At 38.0% G+C, this 17,198-nt stretch overlaps 1 protein-coding gene across 7 annotated transcripts; it reads right to left on the minus strand.

The window, feature by feature from the left end:
• Positions 1–1,596: 1,596 nt before the first annotated feature.
• Positions 1,597–11,948, minus strand: LOC127508780 (gastrula zinc finger protein XlCGF57.1-like). Of its 7 annotated transcripts, none has more exons than XR_007928930.1 (5): positions 11,849–11,948; positions 10,927–11,326; positions 9,953–10,432; positions 7,062–7,711; positions 4,033–4,261 (listed from the first exon to the last, which is right to left on the minus strand). XR_007928930.1 is itself a non-coding variant. In XM_051887150.1 (3 exons), the coding sequence occupies exons 1-3, from the start codon at positions 7,162–7,164 to the stop codon at positions 1,894–1,896; spliced, it is 1,860 nt and encodes a 619-aa protein (XP_051743110.1). In that variant the 5' UTR covers positions 7,165–7,395; the 3' UTR covers positions 1,597–1,893. The 7 variants fall into 7 exon arrangements, 2 of the variants coding, with proteins under 2 accessions (XP_051743110.1, XP_051743111.1); XR_007928928.1 differs by having other exon boundaries at positions 10,927–11,500; XR_007928927.1 differs by having other exon boundaries at positions 10,927–11,674.
• Between the last annotated feature and the right edge of the window lie 5,250 nt (positions 11,949–17,198).

Raw genomic sequence — 17,198 nt, forward strand, 5'->3', positions numbered from 1 at the left:
AAATGAGTTATATTCAGTATGTGTTATGTCAGTGTGAGTGTGAAAGTGGATGTTTCAAGACAAATTTGTCAACACTGTGATACTGAAGAACAAGTAGCTGAGCTCCAGGAGGGTACCCATTTGGATATTCAGAGATGAGCTCAGCTCTGTTGGCTCAAACCTAAATTAACCCCTGTGGCCTGTTGCACAAAGTTGGTTTCAGTTGCTACCCAGGTAAGTTCAAGATTAGTTTGAGCAAACTCTGGTTTTTCGGGTTTATGAAGGTGGATTGGTTTTTAGCGGGTTTCATTGCTATGGTAAACGTATGCTACACGGCTAACCTGCTCCGGAGCAGGTTTTATTCTGGGTTAGAGATTGCGAACCGATCTCGACCAATCAGTTGTGAGTAAAATGACACGTATCTGATGCAATAAAGCCACTCCCCCTGTATCTCCCACTCCAAATTAAATCAGTTTATGGTGAAAACATCTTAGAGACAAAATTGCTCAACTTTTGCTGTTAATTATTTATTATATTTGTATTAAATAAATTAAAACTATGAATAATTCATGACATATTCATATAAGTAGGTCTATTATATTAATTGACAATATTAAACTTTGCTTTTAAATTAAAATAAATATAATACATGCATAACATATAAAGCTTTTAAACAGATTAAGCTTAAATGTATTCTTTTGAGCTCTTTGTGAAACTACATTAATTATTTGGTCTATTTGTTTGATTGACATGCACTGATATAGTCAGATATTTTCTTTCAGCTGCCTTCTCAAACTTTCACTGCAGCAGTGTTTATTCCTGCTTTGTAAATGCGTTTCATATTTTTCATAACGATCTCTTAATCTTCGGAAGCGACATGAATTGCGCTGCTCTCTCGCGAGAAGTGAATCAAACTGACGTTCTCCTTGTTCCGTGTGATTGGCTGTTTGTCGCACTTGACACACTTTCAGGTGCACGCGCTTTGCAAACTCTGGATTAAACCTGAGTTGACAGAGAAAGTTTATACCGAGCGTCGTGCAACAGTTGATCCTGATCTAAACCAGGTTGGATTTATCTGGATTTGTCAACTCCAAACCTACTCTGAAACTCAGAGCTTGTTCAGCTAGCTTCATGCAACAGGCCACTGGTTATACAAATCAAAAACAAGAAAAAGTAAGACAATTTTTGGATATCAGTCCACAAAGTCTGACTTGTGATACAGCGTTGAATTCTAAATCACAGTGTGTTTGTTCATTTACGCCAGAGGAGAACTGATCCCCAGCCTGGTTTCTCCCAAGAGATTTTCTCCACCACTTTCATCTAAGTTTGTATTCCTTGCCTTTGTTGCCTATGGCCTCAGTTGGCAGTTAAGACAATATTCAAAAATTATCAATTAGACTGCACTGACACTTTCGTATGAGAACAAAAGCTTGAACTGAACTAAGCTGGATAATGACACTTATTTTTTGCTATAGAGCTGCCTTCATAATTGATGAACTTTACAAATTACCTCAATAGATTTAACTTATAATTACATTTAATGAGTCTTGTGACTGCACTTGACAACATGTTTATGTGTGTATCCACTTACGATGAATCAAATAATGAAGTTCAACATTCATTGTTTCACTCATATCCTTTTATTTATAATCTTTCATTTACATTGCAGCATCTTTCACAGAAAGAAAGAAGGGTGTAATATAGCTGTAAAATGTAAAAATCTGCAAAAAAAAAGTTTAAAAGATGAATTCAGAAAGTTCACTTTTTTTGAGAACAACCAAACTATAGAAGAGAAGATGTAGGTGCAGCCACAGGAGTTCACATGTATAAGACAAAATAATAATAAAAAAAGCTATAAAGTTAAATTATAAAGAGGCGAAGAATGCAAATGGTCATCAAGGTGGACAATCACATTCAGCTGCGGCGTGAACGTAGCCTTACTTTCACACAGATGCGAATTTTCTGGTGCCATTTTAAACCGCCGAGCCATTTAAATCTCTTTCCACACAACGAACACACATGTGGTCTCACTTCTGCATGTCTTTTCAGATGTATCTGTAAGTGTGACGGCAAAAGAAATTTTTTATTACACTGATCACAGTTAAATTGCCTTCCTCCAGATTGAATGCATTGGTGACGTTTCAGGTCTCTTTTATATGTGAAACTCTTCTTGCACCGAAGACACGTGAAAGGTTTCTCTCCAGTGTGAAGCCTCGTGTGAACATCAAGTGTTATTTTCTGACTGAAACTCTTTCCACAGTGAGTGCAGGAGAAAGGCTTCTCTCCAGTGTGAACTTTCATGTGAGTCTTAAGGTTTCCTTTAAATCTGAAACTCTTTCCACAGTCATGGCATGTGAAAGGCATCTCTCGGGAGTGAATTTTTAAGTGCCATTTAAGGCGTCTCTTGTCTGGGAAACTCTTTCCACACTGGCGACAATTAAAGCTGTTCTCTGTTGAGTGAAGCGTCATGTGGTAAGTAAGGGTTACTGAACGTGTAAAACATTTTCCACACTCAAGACACTTGAATGGCTTCTCTCCAGTGTGAGTTTTCAAGTGAGCTGTAAGATTTCCTTTATGGGAGAAGCTCTTCCCACATTGTTTGCAGGTGTAAGGCTTCTCTCCAGTGTGACTTCTCATGTGGCAATCAAAATGTGCTTTATATGCGAAGCTCTTCCCACACAGCTTGCAGACGAAAGGCTTCACTCCAGTGTTGAGGCTTACTTTACAACTGAGACGGTTCTCTCCCAAGTGTTCTCTCTGAATGTGGGAATTAAGGGATTCTTTATATTTGAAAGTCTTTTCACACTGATCACAAGTGAACGGCTTCTCTTCAGTGTGAACTCTCATGTGGGAATTAAGGTTTGCTTTCTGAACGAAACTCTTTCCACACTGTTGACATGTGAAAGGCTTCTCTCCAGTGTGAGTTCTCATGTGGATTTTAAGGTTTCGTCTTTTATTGAAACTCTTTCCACAATGAGAGCAGGTTAAGTTAGTGTTAGATGCGGTCTTCTGAACATTTTTTCGTGAAGAAGTCATTTCAGTCTGTATCAATCTGTATTGATCTTTCTTTTCTTTCAGTTCATGATTCTCTTCTTTCAGTGCCATCAGGTCTAAAGAGAAAAAAGACCAATACAAGTTAATGGGAGTTTAATGGCTCAAAGCAACAGACATCAAAACCAACTTTGTGCAACAAAACTGAATTGTTATAGACCAATCGCTAATCTGCCATTCAGGTCAAAAATATTAGAAAAATAGTCCTTGTGAAAAATTTCAGTCAGGATTTGAGCACCATCATTTATTAAAGTGATAAATGACCTGCTTTTGGCATCTAATCATGGGTACATTTTTCTTCTACTGCTATTAGTATCACTTTTGACACTAGATCACAGATTACTATGTTTTGCCAATGAAACTCGGTTTTACATTTCCTCACAATGTGATGAACCTGCAAATTTGTCCAAGTTAGTAGAGTATTGTTGATTTTGTAACTGATAATATTGACAAAAAGCATAATTGATACTGAAAATAATCACCATATCTATTGTTTATTAATCATGTCTGCACACAGTGAATGGTAAGATTTCCCACAGTCATGTAGTGAATAATGCATTTCTATGGATCCCACAGTTTGCAGATGTAAGGACTCTCATCATGTGTGAATCAAGGCTTACTTTACAACTAAAACTCTCTCCACACTGATGACATACATTACAGTTCTCACCTGAGTGTTTTCCCTTTTTGTGGAAATTAAGGGACATTTTATGTAGAAAACGCCTTCCACACAGATCACATGCGAACGGCTTCTCTACATTGTGATTGTTCATGTGGTAATTAAGGGTTTTTTTATGTTTGAAACTCTCTCCACACTGTTCACATGTGAAGGGCTTCTCTCTACTGTGAATTATGATCATGTGTTGTTTAAGGCTTCCTTTTTGAGTGAAATTCTTTCCACACTGTTGACATGTGAAAGGCTTCTCTCCATTGTGACTCTTCATGTGTTGTTTAAGTCTTGCTTTCTTAATAAAACTCTTTCCGCACTGTTGACATGTGAAAGGCTTCTCTCCAGTGTGAGTTCTTATGTGGATTTTAAGGTCATATCTTTGATTGAAACTCTTTCCACAATGAGAGCAGGTGAAGTTACTGTTAGATTTGGTCTTCTGAACTTTTGAAGTCATTTCAGTCTGTATGGATTTTTCTTCATCCATGAAATCATGTCTCTTATATTGATCTTCCTCTTCTATTTCTTTCAGTTCATGATTCTCTTCTTTCCGTGCCATCAGGTCTAAAGCAAAAAAAGACAAATAAATGTTAATGGCAGTTTAATGACTCAAATGGATATCAAAACCAAGATAAAAGTATGAAATCATCAAAACCAACATTGGAACCAACACAGCACTCGGTACCCTCTTAGGACTTTTCTCTTATGGCACTGCAGAGAGTGCCCTTTGAATTTCTGCAGTCAGCGGAGTTAAAAATTCTGTCTTTAAAAACAGTACTCATGGTTGCATTGGCTTCTGTCAAGAGGGTAGCGGACCTGCAAGCGTTTATGGTTGACGAATCATGCCTAGAATTCAGTCCTGAGACCCAGGCTTAGATATGTGCCTAAGGTTCCCACCACTCCAAGTGGTGAACCTGCAAGCGCTGCCCCTAGAGAAGGCACCAAGCCCTAGCTTTGCTTTGTCCAGTCCGTGATTTGCGCCTGTATGTGGAATGAACGCAGAGCTTTAGGACCTCAGACCAGCTCTTTATCTGTTATGAAGGCCAGCAGAAGGGAAAGGCTGTCTCCAAGCAGAGAATGGCCCACTGCATAGTGGATGCCATCACCTTGGCGTATCAAACCCAAGGCGTGCCCTGCCCACTCGGGTTAAAGGGTTAATTCACCAAAAAATGAGAATTCTGAGATTAATTATACTCACCCTCATGTTGTTCCAGTGCTTCATTTCAAAACACTGCTTCATGAAGCTTCGAAGCTTTACAAATCTTTTGTTTCGAATTAGTGGTTTGGATCATGTATCAAACTGGCAAACTCATGAGAACCATTAAAATTTCAAAATGTTTCGAAACACTTATGATGTAACACAAAGCCTTTACTGAAATCACATGACTTTGGCAGTTTGATACATGCTCCAAACCACTGATTCGAAACAAAAGATTCATAAATCATCAGAGCTTTATGATGCAGTGTTCAGAAATTGCCCTTCACTAGATATTGTAGAAGTCATTATTTTGTTTTTTTTTTGGCACACAAAAAGTATTCTCACATGTAATGACGTGAGGGTAAGTAATAATTGACAGAATTTTCATTTTTGGGTGAACTAACCCTTTAAGAGCTCGCTCTACCAAGAATGTTGCTTTTTTTGGGGCGCTGGCATATGGCACCTCGCTTATAGATACATGTAGAACTGCAGCCTGAGCAACACCCAACACGTTCAATAGATTCTATAGCCTTTGTGTAGAGCCAGTGTCCTCCTGTGTACTCACCCCAAGTGGCCAGTGCCATTCCCCTCTTAATGACTGGATAAGTGCGCTTATTGCTCAAGTAGAGTTCCCTGGTTGGCAAACCCTGTCGAGTTCCTCCCACCCTCAACAGTCAGACGTGGAGGAGCGTCTGACACCAGGCCTAACACTCGTATGCATTGGTGGCACCTGTGCTAGGCTGGGTACCATATGTTGTGATCCCCACGTTGATCCCTTATGCGTATTTTTCCACGGTACGGCTTCCCTGATGGCGAGCCCGTGTCTTTCCCTCTAATGTGGCTGGAGCCTCCCCAGGGACATTCCATTTGTTGCACTGCCCTAAGTTGGCCAATAATCTCTACGATACCTTCCTACATGCAGGATGTGGATTCCGCAACATTCCTATTCACTTGAGAAAGAACACGCTTTCCCAGTGTTATCTAATAACCTTTACTGAGTAGATCATGCAGAACAGCAGTGATAGACTCTTTTGGTGTAAGCTCTGTCCCATCTTCTGCCCCAAGGTATGGGGAGATAAGGAGGCTGGAAGGGACAGCAATAGTGGCATTTTAATAGGGATCACAATACGTCAATGATATTGACGTATCGTCAAACATGACCGACTGAAAGGGAAGGTCTCGTATATGTATATAACCCTCGTTCCCTAAAGGAGGGAACAGAGATGTTATGTCCCGTCGCCACAATTGCTCTGCCACTGTGCCACTGCTGAGCTGCAGGGTCACTAGCTCGTCTCTTCAACGAAAAACAAGGGTGCATTGCATCTGCTTTCGTATTTATACCCAAGCTACAAGGTGGAGCGCGAGATGCAAATCTTGCACGCTAACGTGCACTGGCTCATTTAGTTTACACTCAAAGGTGACTGGGCTCCCATGCGATAGGGTTAGAAACATCTCCATTTCCTCCTTCAGGGAAAGTTCATCACTGTTCTATTGTATACTTAAGTCCGTCCGGTTACAGTTATATTCATCATGTTTGCGGCCCGTCTGCCTCCCTTCGTGGAAAATATTATTAAACCTTTTGTCGTTTGGAACTTTATTCATCTTAAAACATACTACCACTAAGCTCTATTTTAATACAGCAGAAATGTATTAATCACAATTAAAACACTATTTACATATACTTATTTATATCATATATATAGAGATTATTAATAGTTACAATATATTTAAAATGAATTATTTGATATATAAAAATATGTGGGCAATGCATAAGTACATTTTGTACATTTATTATATTTTAAATAATTCAGAAGTCTATTTTCTGTCTGATGAGTATATTTAAAGGTATATGAAAGATAAGTGTACTACAATTGGAAACCAAATACATCTTTTAATAGAGAGATAGTATGTTAAAAGCACATTTTAGTTCATTCATGGTGTCTCAAGCACAGTTGAGTACACTTAGATGTTCTTAAGATTATCTAAAGTACTAAATAATTTTTAGTATATCAAGTACAAATTCAGTGTACAAAATAGAGCACTTTGAGTACATTATGGAAGAGTACGCAACTAAGTGTACTGAAATAAATTATTTTAGTGCACTTTTTTACCTGGGTTACTTTACAATTGAAACTCTTCACACTGATGACATATAAAAGTTCTCACCTGAGTGTTTTCTCTTTTTGTGAAAATTAAGGGACACTTTACGTAGGAAACTCTTTCCACACTGATCACATGCGAACGGCTTCTCTCCAGTGTGACTGTTCATGTGGGAATCAAGGGTGTCTTTATATTTGAAACTCTCTCCACACTGTTCACATGTGAACGGCTTCCTACAGTGTGAACTCTCATGTGGGAATTAAGGTTTGCTTTCTGAATGAAGCCCTTTCCGCACTGTTCACATGTGAAAGGCTTCTCTCCGGTGTGAATCATCATGTGGGATTTAAGGGTTGCTTTCTGAATGAAACTCTTTCCGCAATGTTGACATGTGAAAGGCTTCTCTCCGGTGTGAATCATTATGTGGGAATTGAGGGCTGATTTCTGAATGAAACTCTTTCCGCACTGTTGACATGTGTAAGGCTTCTCTCCAGTGTGAGTTTTCAAGTGGCATTCAAGGTTATGTTTTTCGTTGAAACTCTTTCCACAATGAGAGCAGGTGAAGTTACTGTTAGATTTGGTCTTTTGAACTTTTTTTCGTGATGTAGTCATTTCAGTCTGTATGGATTTTTCTTCATCCATAAAATCATTTTTCTCATATTGATCTTTCTCTTCTATTTCTTTCAGTTCATGACACTCTTCTTTTAGTGCCATCAGGTCTAAAGAGAAAAAAGACTGATATAAGTTAATGACAGTTTAATGGCTCAAAGCAACAAACATCAAAACCAAGATAAAAGTATAAAAACACCAAAAACATTGTGCAAAAAAACTGCATTGTTATAGACCAATCCTGAATCTGGCATTCAGGTCAAAAATGTTAGAAAAATAGAGTCCTCTTCACTGTGCAGAAGTACTTGTGAAAATTTCAGTCAGGAATTAAGTACCATTTATTAAAGTGATACATGACCTGCTTTTGGCATCTAATCATGAATGCATCTTTGTTCTAGTGCTATTAGCACTTTTGACACTATTGATCACAACATTGTTTTGGATAGCTTGAGAATTACGTTGTCATTTGTCAATAAGCATTAGCACGGTTTAGGTCAAATCTATCAAAACTGTTAATACTTTGTGTAAACAAGTAGACGCTTCAGCAAACACCAGAATAGAGTGCAACAGGGTTCGGTATTAGGTCCTCTGCTTTTCTCCTAATATAAGCTGTCCCTGAGGGACATTATCATTAGAATTCACTATGTTTTCACAATGTGATGAATCTTCACAACTGTCCAAGTTAGTAGAGTATTGTTGATTTTGTCCCAGGTGAATAAAAGTACACTTTTATAATGTGCTTAAAATGCTCTATTTTCACGCTGTAATTTTGTACTTAATATACTAAAAATTCTTCTTTAGTACTTCGATAATCTTAAGAACATCTAAGTGTACTCAACTGTGTTATTTTGAGACACCACGAAATATGAACTAAAATGTCCTTTTAATATACTCTGTATTTAAAAAAATATATTTAGTTACCACTTGTAGTACACTATGGGTTCAAATGTACTATAAGTGGTATCTAAATAAATTTTTTTTTTAAATATTACAATAGTAATATGGCTAAATTTCTGTTACAAGTTAAACCAAACTTTTATTTTGACGGGTTGCCGTAAAGATATTGAAGTTTCTGTGTGTATATGATGACAATAGTTTTTTCCAAATGAAATGGTAAAATGCTCATTAAGAGACTCTCAGAGCAGCTCTGGAGATTACGTTTTTGTGTTCATATCATCATATAGTCAGATGGCAGACGCTGGGAAAAAACAAAATGATATAAATACTGTTCAGTTTCTCACACAAACCGATCGTTTCGTGTCTTAGGACATCAATGTGTCGTCACGAGCCGCAGGGTTTAATTTGGATTTGTCTGTGCATGTTTTTTTTTTTTTTGACTCTCATAGATAGAGTTCCCATTGCCATGCATTATATGACTGACAGACTGCAACGGTTGAAGATAAAAATCATCATTTGTGCTCTACTGAAGAAACAAAGTCACCTACATCTTGGATGCCCTGGGGGTAAGCAGATAAACATCAAATTTTCATTTTTGGGTGAACTATCCCTTTAAGTGCCTTCTGACTTCTAACGCATGGCCATTTCACACACAGGCCTTGTAGTGCCAGTTATATACTGTTACAGTTATGTTTGTTTGTTTTAGTTTTCATGGACTTCTAGTATGTTTTCAAACATAACTTCTTGCTTTTTTAGATTCCCGCCACTCATCCGTTACTATGGACACTAATCTTTACAGCTGTACATTGTTAGTTCATCACCATTGTATACTCAAGTCCCTCCTGTTCACTCAGTTTGTCCGGTCAGTTATTTTCATCGTGTTTGCTGCCTGTCTGCTTGTCGTTTGGAACTTTATTCATTTGCCTTGTCTGCCTCTCTGCAAACACCCTGTAATATATACTATCAAAAGTTAATTTTTAATGGATTTTCATGAAAAATACATCAGAAATGTATTAATTTCAAGTAAAACACCATTAAAATATACTTAACTACATCATATAAAGGGAATATTAACAGTTTACAATACATTTGAATGTGGGCAATACATTAAATACATTCTGTAAATATTTTTCATATATTCTTATATTTTAAGTAATTCACAAGTCCATTTTCTATGTCTGATGAGTATATTTAAAAGTGTATGAAAGGTGGTTTTATGTGTACTACTACTACTACAACTAAAATTTTTTATACAAATACAGAGATAGTATGATAAAAGCACATTTTAGTTCATATTCATGGTGTCTTAAAATAGCACAGTTGAGTACACTTACAAATTCTAATTTTTTAGTATATTAAGTACAAAATTAGTGCATGAAAATAGAGAACTTTAAGTACATTACAACTGAAAATCTCTCCACACTTATGATGACATTAAAAAAAAAAGTTCTCACCTGAGTGTTTTCTATTGTGTAAATTAAGGGACACTTTACGTAGGAAACTCTTTCCACACTGATCACATGCGAACGGCTTCTCTCCAGTGTGACTGTTCATGTGGGAATCAAGGGTGTCTTTATATTTGAAACTCTCTCCACACTGTTCACATGTGAACGGCTTCCCTACAGTGTGAACTCTCATGTGGGAATTAAGGTTTGCTTTCTGATTGAAGCCCTTTCCGCACTGCTCACATGTGAAAGGCTTCTCTCCAGTGTGAATCATTATGTGGGCATTAAGGCCTGATTTCTTATTGAAACTCTTTCCACAATGAGAGCAGGTGAAGTTACTGTTAGATTCGGTTTTCTTAACTTTTTTTCGTGATGAAGTCATTTCAGTCTGTATGGATTTTTCTTCATCCATAAAATCATGTCTCTTATATTGATCTTTCTCTTGTATTTCTTTCAGTTCATGATTCTCTTTTTTTAGTGCCATCAAGTCTAAAGCGAAAAAAAAGAAAAGAAGTTAATGGCAGTTTAATGACTCAAAGCAACAGACAACAAAACCAAGATAAAAGTATTAAAAAATCCAAACCAACATTATGGTCTATAATAACCTAGTTTTGTTGCAGTCTTGAATCTGCCATTCAGGTCTGCAATAGTACTGGTGAACAAATTCAATCAGGATTTAAGCAAAAAATATGAAGTGCAACAGGGCTCAGTATTAGGTCCTCTGCTTTTCTCCAATATACTCTGAGGGACATTATCATTAGATGTAAGGTTCAGAAATACAGCTCTTATTAGAATGCTGTCTTTCTTAAAGTACTAATAAAATGACAGTCTTTGAAAAAAAAAAAAATGTTTTCCTCTGCTTTTTGTTAAAGATGTTTTTTTTTAACAAACGTACCCACATTCAAAATACCGTTCATTTCTGTAGAGCTGGACATTTTAATGAGGATCAAATGACTGAGTTCAGCTATGAGAATGAAACTAACCTGTTTGTCCCTCAATATCTTGTTTTACTCTGAATGTTTCTTCAATCCTCATCTCTTCACTCCCCTCTTGAATAAACACCATCTTTGTTTGTTCCTCAGTATCTTCATGTTTCAAACTGAATACTTCTACAATCTTCATCTCTTCACTCCCCTCTTTAATAGACGCCATCTTTGTTTCTTCCTCAGTATCTTCATGTTTCAAACTGAATACTTCTGCAATCTTCATCTCTTCACTCCCCTCTTTAATAGACGCCATCTTTGTTTCTTCCTCGGTATCTTCATGTTTCAAACTGAATACTTCTACAATCTTCATCTCTTCACTCCCCTCTTTAATAGATGCCATCTTTGTTTGTTCCTCAGTATCTCCAGGTTTCAAACTGAATACTTCTGCAATCTTCATCTCTTCACTCCCCTCTTTAATAGACGCCATCTTTGTTTCTTCCTCGGTATCTTCATGTTTCAAACTGAATACTTCTACAATCTTCATCTCTTCACTCCCCTCTTTAATAGATGCCATCTTTGTTTGTTCCTCAGTATCTCCAGGTTTCAAACTGAATACTTCTGCAATCTTCATCTCTTCACTCCCCTCTTTAATAGACGCCATCTTTGTTTCTTCCTCGGTATCTTCATGTTTCAAACTGAATACTTCTACAATCTTCATCTCTTCACTCCCCTCTTTAATAGATGCCATCTTTGTTTGTTCCTCAGTATCTCCAGGTTTCAAACTGAATACTTCTGCAATCTTCATCTCTTCACTCCCCTCTTTAATAGATGCCATCTTTGTTTCTTCCTTGGTGTCTTCATGTTTCAAACTGAATACTTCTGCAATCTTCATCTCTTCACTCCCCTCTTTAATAGACACCATCTTTGTTTCTTCCTCAGTATCTTCATGTTTCAAACTGAATACTTCTGCAATCTTCACGTCTTCACTCTCATCTTTAATAAACAGCATCTTTATAATAGTGTCACATGGATCTCAGTCGCTTCACCAGAAGTTTTTCCTGTGTGTTTAGATGCTCTGTCCTGTGTAAGTAGAGTATAATTAACAAAGAAAAACACATCCAAACTAAATCTCCGGGTGCTGTAGTGATAGTGTATTTATAGATGTGAGTACTAAAACACACCACGAGTCAGTAGAGTAGATGTGCTGTTGCTGTTCCGGCTCCCTCCTGAAATACAATAAAAGATAAGTTTGTTACAAAACTGTTTCTTACATGGTACCAGGAGTGGTGATGATCACCAACACTGATAGTCATCATGGAAAGTGTTAAATCACCTGTGAACCGGATTGGAAATATTAATAAAGAATAGCAAATGTTTAAACAGATTCACACTGTACTTGAGAGCAGTGGGCATTGGTGAGGTGTCCGATGCACATAAGATTGCACTGCTACTCACCATCGCTGGACCACAGTCGATAGATGTGTTTAACACAATCATGTTTGAACAGGCCGAAGACAAAGGCAAATACGACGTGGCAATTGAGAAGACTGAAGTTTCAGTAAGGACGTATGGGCTGAAGTTAAATAAAGACAAATATCAAGCTTGGGGCGAAGGAAATCACATTCCTCTGAGACAAGCTGTCTGAAGGGGGTGTGGATCCAGACGAGAGTAAATTAAAAGCAAATCTTAAAATGCCCAAACCCACAGACAGAAAAGCTGTACTGAGAATGATGGTGATGATCAATTTAGTCAGAAAGCTCATACCAAACTTTGTATTTGAGGGAACCGTTAACATGGTAAAGGTGAATTAAAATGAACAGCTGGTCATGAACAAGAATGGGGACGACTGAAGTATGGATGTGCAAGACTGGTCGAATGAATAGTACAGCTGCTACTAATCAACACTGAAAACAATAGTCAATTACACAGAAAAAAAAAAGTTCAAATTACTGTTGTTTTAATGTTACTGTGATAAGCAGAGCAAATCTTTAATGAACGTCACCTGTACGCCGCTCCGGTCTCGCATCCCCGGAGCTCCGGAAGGATAAAAAGAGAAGTAACGACAGTGGAGGAAGAGAGACAACCAGGCCTGGGACATTTAGGTTGAGTTTTGTTTGTATGTGCGGCAGTCGGCCATGATGTACCTGCCGTAAACTTGCGTTTACAGTTTGCCCGGTTCCCCCTTCTTTCCTGAGCCTTGAACTTTGTTACAATTATATTTAAAGGCATTTTAAATAACACATTAAATTAAAACATGGGGGAAAAGATCTCCCATGCTTCGTGTCAGTCACGGCAAGCTCAGAAACGACTGCTCGAAAGTCAAGCGAGGCACGGGACTATTTTGAATTAGAATAAAAAATTTAAAAAAAAGTTTTATGTAAGCTGTGACATGTTAAACTGGCATAATCCACTAGAGCCATGCATAACCATTTTCAGCACACATGCATGTAGGTGTAATAGCCGAAGCAAGCAAATGCCCATCACGTCTTTAATTTCAACACTGAAAAAAAAAAAAAAAAAAAAAAAAAAACTTCTCTCCGTGACGACAGCAACAGACATGTTACCACTCAGTTTTGTTGAGGGAGAAAACTTCATAAAAGTCATAACGCAAGGCAAGCTTCCATTTAAACAAGTGTCAAATTAGTCAAAGCGCACATGCCTAGACTGAAGACTCTCCGCACTACAGAGCCTGACGTCAAAAGAACAAAGATATCGCCAGATGCATCCAAAGATGATCCTGGGTGCAGGTGGAGCGAGAGAACTGGAGGCCAGATGCATATGCCCCGAGAACAATGACTCCGTCTGAATGTCGATACGCACAAACAGAAAAAGAGTGCCTGGGTTTGGTGTATGGTGAGATTTGAAGAGATTTCACAGCTATGTGTTAGGGGTGTAAACTGTGTGTAGAACGATGCGCTTGAAGCAACACAGAGTCACAGCAGTTTGAGTTTATTGATCATGCTCCTATGCAGCAGTTTGAGCATTTTCTTTTAACAGTTTTAAATTTCAGTTACTGTGTGTGTGAAGAGTGATTCATAGCGCTCTATTCTCCAGTGTTGTGATCTAACAGACACTGTTTGAGATGTGTGTGCACTGCTTTTTGCAAGGCTTTAAACATGAGCAAATTATAAACTTTCGTGAAGATTCAGCACTGGCTCGATCGGGACAGTGACAGTTCCATCTACTGTCCCGAGCGTTTTTCACAAGCTCTGAAAGGTAGTTTAAACAAGAATGCACACGTTGGCGATAATGCATAGACTGATATTGTGTGAAAATGTGGAGTGTTAAAACGAAGGTGCCTTTAAATACACTATATTGCCAAAAGTATTGGGACACCCCTCCAAATCACTTCCATGGCCACAGGTGTATCAAATCAAGCACCTAGGCATGCAGACTACTTCTACAAATATTTGTGAAAGAATGAGTCGCTCTCAGGAGCTCAGTGAATTCAAGCGTGGTACCGTGATAGGTTGCCAACTGTGTCTATTCGTGAAATTTCTTCACTATTAAATATTCCACGGTCAACTGTTAGTGGTATCATAAAATGGAAGCAATTGGAAACAACAGCAACTCAGCCACGAAGTGGTAGGCCATGTAAAAATCACAGAGCGGGGTCAGCGCATGCTGAGGCTCACAGTGTGCAGAAGTCGCCAACTTTCTGCAGAGTCAATAGCTACAGACCTCCAAACTTCGTGTGGCCTTCAGATTAGCTCAAGAACAGTGCGTAGAGACCTTCATGGAATGGGTTTCCATGGCCGAGCAGCTGCATCCAAGCCTTACATCACCAAAAGCAATGCAAAGCGTCGGATGCAGTGGTGTAAAGCACATCGCCACTGGACTCTAGAGCAGTGGAGACTTGTTCTCTGGAGTGACGAATCATGCTTCTCTGTCTGGCAATCCAATGGACGAGTCTGGGTTTGGCAGTGGCCAGGAGAACGGTACTTGCCTGACTGCATTGTGCCAAGTGTAAAGTTTGGTGGAGGGGGATTATGGTGTGGGGTTGTTTTTCAGGGGTTGGGCTTGGCCCCTTAGTTACAGTTAAAGGAACTCTTAATGCTTCAGCATACCAAGACATTTTGGACAATTTCATGATCCCAACTGGGGAGGGAACAGTTTGGGAATGGCCCCTTCCTGTTCCAACATGACTGCGCACTAGTGCACAAAGCAAGGTCCATAAAGACATGGATGAGCGAGTTTGGTGTGGAGGAACTTCACTGGCCAAAAATTCCCATAAAAACACCCGTTTGACCCTCAAAGCCCAGTTCGTTTGACAAGTGTGAGCGCTCCGTTCCGTGCCCTGGCGCGGTTCTTTTAGCCGGCCCTGGCCCGTTTGGAAGAGGTGGGCCAGAGCGTGGTTCGGATGGGCTCGAGCGCAGTTCGCATGCAGTGTGAGCGCAAAGCGTGCCAGAGCACGGAACAGCTACTATTTTTGTGTGCGCTACTGTCATCATTATGACGGCAAACATCTTTATTACTACTTTGATAGTACACTCATCAATTCATATAATTAATTCGAGTGTATTTGGGTTATATCGGGTATAGATCTCACCTTATTGATGAACAGGAATTGTAGTTTGCAAATAAAGCTGCAAATGTGCAGATTAAATGTGTGGCATTAATATATTTACACTGCATTTTCAATTGCATAAATAATACTATGAGATTGTTTTGTTTAATTAAATACTTAAATATAAAATGCTTTCTAATTTTAACTTTTTAGTTAAAGGATACTTTAAACTAAAACCACCAGTAGGGGACGGCAAGTCTCTGTCTTAATGAGTAAGTCATTCATTCAACCGATTCATTAAAATGGCTGATTCATTCAGGAACAAAGCATGTGAGCGTCTTTATTGAATGGGTCACTGAATCGTTAAATAAATTAATTTTTAATTGTTCAAAACGCGGATTCGGGGAGTAAAAAAAATTTAATAAAATCACAGCTGTCTGTTGCACGGAGAATTTCATTTTGAAATTTTCATCAGAGAAATAAAGGAAAGCAAACAATATTGACAATAGTGTCTAAAATGTAACAGAATGTTAAAGCTGCTGTCCATAACTTGGTCAAAATTTTAAAAAAATTATATAATGAGAATGTACAACATGACTTTTTCATTTTCCAAACCAAGTTTTTGTTTTGTACACTTATAATAAGTGCTTATATTGGGACTCTTTTAGACTGGTCTGGTCGGCACCGCTGCGGAGTATCACAGTAACTGCGTGGCTCGTCATAGACATAAACAGAGAGAAGTAGTTCCGGCTACAATGTTCTTCTGCAAGACACGTGCAGTTCTGTTTATTAACTGCTAGAGCGCCAAAAGTTACAGACTGCAGCTTTAACTTATTGTTCATTTAACTGTTGTATAACAAATATCTGCAATCGTGCTGACATTTGGGAAAAACGGCACTCTTGCTTGTGTGACACTCTAATATAACTACATTATATGATATAAATATAAGACAAGAACTCACTGGAGCAAAAATGCCCGTGTATCTTGAATTTTAGTGGCATATAAGTGCATAGTACATCACGCAGTGAAAGTGTGAGTGACTCTAACATAGATAAACAATAATGAATGAACTTTTACAACTGAACTTACATCTGTTGATTATTTACTGTGATTGCAATGTAAATAATTCTTGAGGCTGTAATTTGATGCATCTTGTATAATTTGCACAGTGCTTGCTTAATGGCTAGCTAATCTATAAATTCACATAATTAGTTGTAATAACTTGTTCTTCATGTCTAAAGGAAATAAGATGCAGTGATGGAGTGTATTTGTAGATATGAGTACTAAAACGAGTCTGAGGTAATGTACTTAAATGACCTGATTAGACAAAAGAAACTAACAAAAGAATAACAAATGCCTAAATATTAAGAGTTTTGTATAGTTTATGTTTTATAATTTCACTAAAACTTTTGCTATTGGTTAGTAGAAGCTATCATTACATATGTTTATTGCATTTGCGCTTCGATTCACTGAATGAAGTTGTTTTTGTTTCATATAACTCGTTTCTTGCCAGTGACTGAACTCGTGTGTATGATAAACTGATGCACGATATAAAGAGCGATATGAGACTCACCTTTTCACGTGCAGATGCGCCTTACTCATAAAATATCGTTTATTGATGATAAAGTATTACAATGTTTCATTCAACAATAATTAAGTAATTTACATCGTCTGTAAAAAAAAACCAAAAAAAACAAAACAAAAAAAAAACACACACACACTATAAAGCTGCCTGAACTGGAAGCTTTCACGTAAACAAACACAAGACTTTCTTCAGCCGAACCACAACTGATGCAGGAGCGCGGCGCAGCCTTGTGACGC

This window comes from Ctenopharyngodon idella, chromosome 3, assembly GCF_019924925.1.
Source record: "Ctenopharyngodon idella isolate HZGC_01 chromosome 3, HZGC01, whole genome shotgun sequence".
Lineage (NCBI taxonomy): Eukaryota > Metazoa > Chordata > Actinopteri > Cypriniformes > Xenocyprididae > Ctenopharyngodon > Ctenopharyngodon idella.